We start from the raw sequence: 7771 nt of genomic DNA on the forward strand, positions 1-7771 counted from the left end.
CTTCCCTGCCTATGCAGGGGGTCGGACTCGATGATCTATTGAGTTCCCTTCCGACCCTAACATCTATGAATCTATGGAAGCCCAGATGTGCTTGGGAAAGCTAGGTTTTGGTGGCCTTCCAGCACCCTGTGCACTATCCCTGCTGCCTTCTCCCACCACCAGCACACCCAGCTGCCCTCCTGCCACTTTGCTGCACTGACCCAGGGGCAAGTCAGCCCGTTCCCAGGGGGTCCCAAGCACTGGGAAGACATCAGGGATGGTGCACAGGGTGCTGGAGCCTACCTGCCTCTCCCACAGCTGCAGGGTGAGCTGCTAGCACCCCAAATGGTCCCTGACCTGCAGGGGGCCCCAGTCCTTCCCTGCGCAGTGGTGGTGCCCCTGGGCAGCACCCACCCACTAGTAGCCCACCCGGGTGGTCCCAGGGGGTGCCACTGCCGCAGAGGGAAGGACCAGGACCTCCCACAGCTCAGGGACCATTTGGCCTGCCAGCAGCTTGGCCCCCAGCCACAGGAGAAGGCTTTGGGGGAAAAAAAGGATCAGGCCCCTCATGGCTTTTTTTTTTCTCCTGGAGCCTGCCTACATCTCCCACAACTAGGGGACGAGCTGCTGGCAGGCCAAGCAGCCCCTGAGCTGTGGGAGCCCCCGGTCCTTCCCTCTGCACCAGCAGTGCCGCCTGAGACCACCCAGGTGGGCTGCTAGTGGGTGGGTGCTGCCCAGGGGGTGCCACCACTGCAGAGGATTTTGGATCCTGCAGTTCAGGGCCCACTGACAGCTCACCCCTTGGCCATGGGAGAGGCAGGCAGGCTTTGGGAAAAATAAAGATTGGGCCCTCACCGCTTTTTTTTTTTTCTGGCAGACCTGCCCCTGCTAGCTGGGGGGGGGGCACGCAGGGGCGGGCATCACTGTGACGTGATGGAATTCCCTTTATTGAAATAATGGGTTTTTAATTGACACAATGAAAAACCCACCATTTCAATTTACGGAGAACTAAAACCCCATCATGTGTACAAGTACCTTCAGACACCAGAACTGGATACAGGATTCTAATATCTACACTAATGCTGAGTATAAAGATAATATAACCTACCTACTCTCCTATTTTATCTAGTCCCCTGTTTATACATCAACTATCACATTAGTCTTTTTAATCACAGAGCTGCACTGGAAGCTCATGTATTCATCATGAACCCCAGCCCTTTTTAACAGCCTTTCACAAGACACAGCATCGACTGACACAGAACAGGGTCAAACAATTGAACCAAATGAACAAAATGTAATTTGGAGTGCAACACCTTGATGAACTGAGGCAAAATGGTGTGGTGTTAGCCTCTTACCTGGCTAAACTGGGAGATATGTAGGTCTATATTCTATGCTACAAGATATCACCAAAGGCACTGGCTGTCTGTGACTGGCATCCATTGGCGAGATTGCACTCTCCCACAGATTAACAATGATCTGGTTATACTACTAGCTAATACTTTGGCATTCAAAAGCACCTTTCCCCCATTAATTTTAAAGCACATCAAAATTAAAATATGTATGCAAAGATATTTTCCCAGAAGTCCTCTAGTGTTGAGAGAGGTGAAGGGAATTGAAATTACACTGGTGCACTGTGGCTTGTGGATAATTTTTTGGAAAATGTAAAGACACTCATGGAAGATTGTGTAGAAGAATAAGTAACTAAGTAACTATAAAAGACCATGTTATACATGTACAGTTGAAAAGGCAGTGTAAAAAAATATAATCTTAACAAAAATGCCAGCTAATTGTCTGAGTGGGACAGACAAACTGAATGTATTTATAGTACATAGAAAAGAGTTAATTAACCAAAAACCACCCAAAAATCTTCAATCTATATTTAAAATGTTCTATTGATAGTCAAATATTTAAGGACTTAAAATATTTAGGGGTTTTAGGTCAAATCAAACATTTAGAGCTTGGAGATTAGGAAGAACTTTCTCACTACAAGGGGTGGTTAAGTACTGGAGCAGGCTACTGAGAGAGGTTGTGGAGTCCCCATCCTTGGAAGTTTTCAAGAGCAGATTGGAGAGACACTTCACTGGTATAGTTTATAGACAGAGATGATCCTGCAATGAGCAGAGAGCTGGACTAGATGGTCTCATGAGGTCCCTTCCAGTCCTACGTTCCTATGATCTTACAGAACGATTTGACTTTACTTTCAAGAAGTGTTAAATAAGAGTACTTGAACGTATGTTGTTAAATGACTTAGTGTTACAAAATAGACTTAAAGGTGTAAAAGCTGTCACACTTGGATGTTGTGGGTTACCTTCAACTCTAATTTACAGTGGTGTAATCCAGAACCAATCTAAACAGATGTTCCTCTCTGACATCTGCAAGTACAGACTTTGGATACAAGAGAACAGAGAACCTCTATGGAAACCAGGGAAAAAAAAGTTAAAAAACAAACCAAAAATTACCCCCTCCCCCCAGGTATTATTTACATAACTAATAACTTTTTTTAAAGAAAACATGATTTACCTCAACTGCATTTTGGCATGATCTAAACACTCCTGTTCCTGCAGCGTACATCTGGCCCAAGTAATAAACAGCAATAGGTTGCCCATTTTGAGATGCCACGTAAAAATATTTGAAAGCAAGTTTATAGTCTTTCTTGACTCCAGTGCCAGCTGCAAATCAGATTTAGATTGGAACCTTTATTTTTTGTAAATATATCGATACCAGATTAATGCCTGGTCCTTACATACCTAAGGGACCATCTCCTCCTCTATGTCCCATGCAAATCTCTAAGGTGAGTCAAGAGCAACCACATACAAGGTATCTCTGTATGCCACATTTGTGCAGTGCAAACATGTGGGATGTCATTTTCAGGAGTCACGCTTCAGTTTTGGAACTTCCACCCCCTTGCAGCCCATCAGAAGTGTTAAAAGACCATATCTGCGTAGGCTTTTAGCAGGGAGGGTTAAGTCATAGACTGTTATTTAGGGCACTGTTTGGGGAATTGTTTTATTATTTATTATTTTTTCATCTTGTTTATTATTCTTTCATATTTTATCTGTTTTAGGATTTATCTTGTTTTATTGTAACCCACTCTGAGCCTTTTGGGGGGAGGGATGGCATATAAATCAAATAAGTACATACATAAATAGATAATACAGTTTTTTGGTAAAGACACAAAACTTACAGTGATACATGATTCCTAGCTGGAGCTGTGCATCTGCCAGACCTTTCTCAGCTGCTTCTTCAAAGTACTTAAAAGCTACAGTGTAGTTCTGAAAGGTAAAGTACCCTCTGTTGTAGAAAGTTCTGTGAATCTTCCCTCATGGTAAAAATTCAGTACTCAGAAAAGAGACAAAAATGTTTCATTTTTGAGTGGCAGTGTTTAATGGCAGAATGTTAGTTGTACCCCATTAAGTGAAAGGAACAAAAAAGTCAAATCATATTTTTCTCCAATGTGCAGGTTGCTTACTATGCGAAACCCTAACTGCATTCTGATCTCAGATTAGTTTTCCACAGTGCAATGCCATGGAGTTCAATGAAATAATTCACATTTTTTAAACAAATGTAAATAGAATCAAGTTCATTTTGTTTTCATTCTTCTCCTTGCACTCTGGCCTTGATTCTTCTTCTGTCTTACATGAGTATAAAGCAGGAAAAATGCCATGAAAAATGCACAATGATGTATTCAGAGTACAACAAAAACTGTCAGACTTGCAGTGGTACAAGGCTATTTGTTTAAATTAAATTCTAATTTAAATGATACACTATTTGTGTTCTAGTCTCCTATTAAAGGAGATTATAGTGGACAATATCCATCTAAAGATAATACTGATTAAACATTTTAGTATTTCTGACTTTTACTAGTTACATTGTAAGAAACATGTTTGAAGTGACAAAAATAATTCTTACCAATGGGACTCCTCTTCCTTGGAAATAAAGAAGACCTAGTCCCCATATTCCAACAGCATTGCCCTAAAATAATGTATTATTTGCTTTTATTTCTTCAGTAAATACATTTTAAAAATTCTTGTCTTAAACAAAAATGTGTAAAACAGGGCTGTCCACCTTGTAAGTGGCTGGGAGCTGCACACCAGTGTGGGCTGAACCAGGTGGGGCCACACAGCATGCAAGCCACACCAGCACAAGCCACAGACCATCTAGGACACACACCATGTTGGCATCCCTCCCACTGAACTGTGCCACACAGGTGTCCCAGCTACACTGTGCCTGTGGGCACCCTGCCCCCACCCTCAGCTTCCCAGCCACTGCTTCCCCCAACTGCACCAGCTGCTGTGAACCATGGGCTCCTCCAGCACTATACTCGCTGGGATGGGAGTGGAAGCCAGAGGAGGGAGGGGAGCTAGGAGATTTGTCTACAGCAGACTGGAGCAACGGGGGCAAGCAGCAACCGTGTGTGAACCTGGGGGCTGCAAACTAACCTACTGGAGGATCATACAGCCTGCAGGCTGTCAGTTGGACTGCGCTGCTATAAAATAGCTGCTAACTATTATTATTTACACTTACCTTGTACTATTTATATAGGGAACTTAGAACTATGAACTCAGATACTAATTTATAGACCAACACTAAATTAGTACTTCCAAGCTGATGAATCTCATGGGACCCTGGAACCTAAAAAAACAATGTGTAAAGATGCAATAGGACTTGTTTCTACCTTAAGGGTGCATGCAGGGAGCATACTCTGCATGATATAAAGTCTCCCCTCTCATGTGAGAAGTGCTCTCGATCATCGTTGCAGTAGTGACACTGGTCTTGAATATTATGGAAGCTCCTTAAGGTCTGGATCAGCAGTGGTCTGCTGGTCTGACATTTTTAACTGAAATGTCCTGAATCATTGGAACTGAAATACTTTGTAGAGACTTAAATTCAGTGAAGTTTCAATAGACCCCTACCTGCCAGACAGGGTCCCATCACATATGTGCTTGGTTTCTGACCAACTTACTCAGCTCTTGGCAAGCACCTGGGTCCTCCTAAGCCAGGGCTTCAGGGTCCTTGGCTCCAGGGCAGACTGCCATGTGGATTGGCTTGGAGTTGGAGACTGTGGCAGTGTCCACACAAGCATAGACATTTGTTTCCCTAGGGACAAGTAGCAGTGGCACACACTTCTCCCTCAGGAATAGTTGTGCCATGTGTGGAGAGAGATTCTGTGTGAACAGTCCTGGATACTGCATGTGACTGTAGGTGAGATGTGTCTTTCATTCTTCAGAGGGGCCCAAAGCCAACTCTCCTCCCAAAAAAGAAATCCTTCTGAAGAAGAGGAAATAGTCCCTCTTCATTTCATTACACACAGTTATGTAGTTTCAAGGTTCAGATGGAGCCAGCCCAAACTAGAATTTTGAAAGTCTGTATTTACTACAGTTTCAACAACTATTTGCTTTTTGTTACTCAGTTCACATGATCTTATTCCAATTCATAAGATATTTAGCAGAAACAGTTGTGTTCTGGCCAAAGCAAATAGTCAGTAATGAATGATATATGTAAGCCAGCTCATAAAAGCAAACAGTCCTATACCATCTTAGCTTCCTTGTCTTGATTGTTTTCTTAATGGTTTCTTGAAAGTTATGTTGTTCATCCTTTGCGAGCGAAGATGACTGCATCCGGGGGGGAGGGGGGGAGAAGGGGGAGAAGAGAGAAAGGAAGCAGGAAAGAAAAAGGAAGGGAGAAAAGAGAAAGGGAGAGAAAAAGGAGAAAGAAGAGAGAGGAAATAGAGAGGAGCGGGGTGGAGGCTAGGTCACGTGGGTACGCAGGTGACTTATAAGCCCTATCTTTGCCCTGAACAATTTGCTGCAGTTGGGGTAGGAGAGCAATGAGGACTGGACACAAGAAGTCCTCGTTTTCCTAGCCACACACTTCCTTGCTGCCTCTGCCGTGCGCTGCTTGAAGGCCAGTGCTCCACTTCGGACCGATGACCTCCATGATGGATGGTCACGAGTGATTTGCTCCCACAACCCTGGGTCAATGCCAAAACTCTTTAGAGACATCTTTAGGGTGTCCTTGTACTGCTTCTTTGGTGCACTGCGAAAGTGTACTCCATTTAACAGTTTGCCATAGAAGATTTTCTTCAGCGACAAGTGTTGGGCATTCTTGAAAGGTGGCCGGCCCATCTTAGCTGCATCAGTTTCAGTAGGGTATGGATACAGGGGAGAGCTGATCTTCTGAGCACCTTGGTGTCTGGAATCTTTTCCTGCCACTTGATCTTTAGTATCTTTCACAGGCAGCACAGGTGGAAGTGGTTGAAAGTTATAGTATTGTATAAATTACACAAGCACTCCTGCTATACTCCATTAGTGGATAGATCATCTTGTTAGCTTCTTCTGTTGTGTCTTGGTGCTATGCTACCTGTGATATATGTATTCTATATTCATTACACATTATATAGTATTGTGTGATCCCCATTACATTTGATCACAATGGAATGAGGTAAGAATGAAGTGAACATAATTCATGATTTATTAGCTATGTTAATTTCTGCCAGAATCTTCGCTTTTTTCCTGCATTAGCAGGAAGATGATGAGAATAGGTCTTTCCCTCAACTTTTTATGATCCGTGTGCTCTTAAACCTTATTTAACATATAAAAGCTCAATGGAAACCTGTTTCTCATCTACTTTACTCAGATATATCTTCATTTTTATAGTTTCTGTATGAAGCTGGATGGAAATGTTGGCTTCATCTTTGACATTCAACAGTACAGCATGTACTTTTGGACTTGTCCTCTGAAAAGAATATTTGTATATACACAAATGGCTCCTAAATTGCAAGATCTGCTTGTTTCTATCAAACAGGCTCCAGTGTGTCAATGGGCACTTGATACTTCTCATCCATTCTACACTTAGTGAGATCTTGAGATGCAATTGAGCTTAATGAGAATTGAGGATAATTAGCACCTTGCAGAATTGATTCTTAATTTGCACACAATCAGTTCTTCCGCCTGCTCCTATTTGGCAACTTTTCTGCTTGGTTTTCCCATTACCCAGACATAACCAACTGTTCTAAAAATAACCAGCTATACAACTTGATTATATTTCGTATACTCAGAAATGTGCCATACTTAACAGCGTTCCATTAAATGGGTTGCCTGGTTCTTTTTCCATTAAGGAAGAGAGGTGCAGATCACAAATACCTTCTCAAAATATATAAAAAAAGGAAGAGAGAATTTTTCATTACAGTACCTTTTCAGCTGCCATTGTGAAGTATTTAAATGCAGTAGCATTGCTCTGTATCACAGCAACACTTCCTTCTAAAAACATCTTGTTGATATATAGAAAAGAGAAAACTCTTTCTTAGTTATGTAGCATGGATTCTTGCCTATCCAGAGTTTTCCAAAGAACAGGTCAAATTCAGTTCTCATTTACCCTAGCAAGCCTACGTACTGCTCTTACTCATACCAGTGAAGTTAATGGTATGGTACAGGTGACACTCAGAGCAAACTGCCTGTTTTCTCCCATTCATGAGTCTAATACTTAGTTTCTAAAATGGTGATAATTATAGAGCCAAATTAATTACTTGTTTGCAACTTAGAAAACATTCCTTTAAATTATTTTCCATCTTCCTTGAGACCAACATTTTCAGCTGAGACTAGTGATTATGGATGCCTCCATTTGAGTGCCCATTTTATAGGGGAATGATGTTCAGAAACAGATGGAACACCAGCCCCATGAAAATACGGTCCTTTTAAGGAATTACAATCAAGCATTCAATAACTGAGGCATTCCCAATTATTACTCTGAAAAATCTTAGCCTTGGTAGCTTCAAGACATTTCCTTCTTTCCC

General features: G+C 42.3%; 1 protein-coding gene across 1 annotated transcript in view; it reads right to left on the reverse strand.

Moving 5' to 3' along the window:
- Positions 1 to 7771, reverse strand: part of SEL1L2 (SEL1L2, ERAD E3 ligase adaptor subunit) — a 63078-nt gene that overhangs the window by 24276 nt on the left and 31031 nt on the right. The window contains exons 9-12 of the mRNA XM_025211562.1: positions 7171 to 7248; positions 3889 to 3951; positions 3164 to 3251; positions 2500 to 2648 (exon numbers count right to left, since the gene is read on the reverse strand). Of these exons, the coding sequence (XP_025067347.1) occupies positions 2500 to 2648; positions 3164 to 3251; positions 3889 to 3951; positions 7171 to 7248 (378 nt within the window). The remainder of the gene's footprint in view (positions 1 to 2499; positions 2649 to 3163; positions 3252 to 3888; positions 3952 to 7170; positions 7249 to 7771) is intronic.

The sequence above is a fragment of the Alligator sinensis genome, unplaced genomic scaffold (assembly GCF_000455745.1).
Source record: "Alligator sinensis unplaced genomic scaffold, ASM45574v1 scaffold1139_1, whole genome shotgun sequence".
NCBI classification, from domain to species: domain Eukaryota; kingdom Metazoa; phylum Chordata; order Crocodylia; family Alligatoridae; genus Alligator; species Alligator sinensis.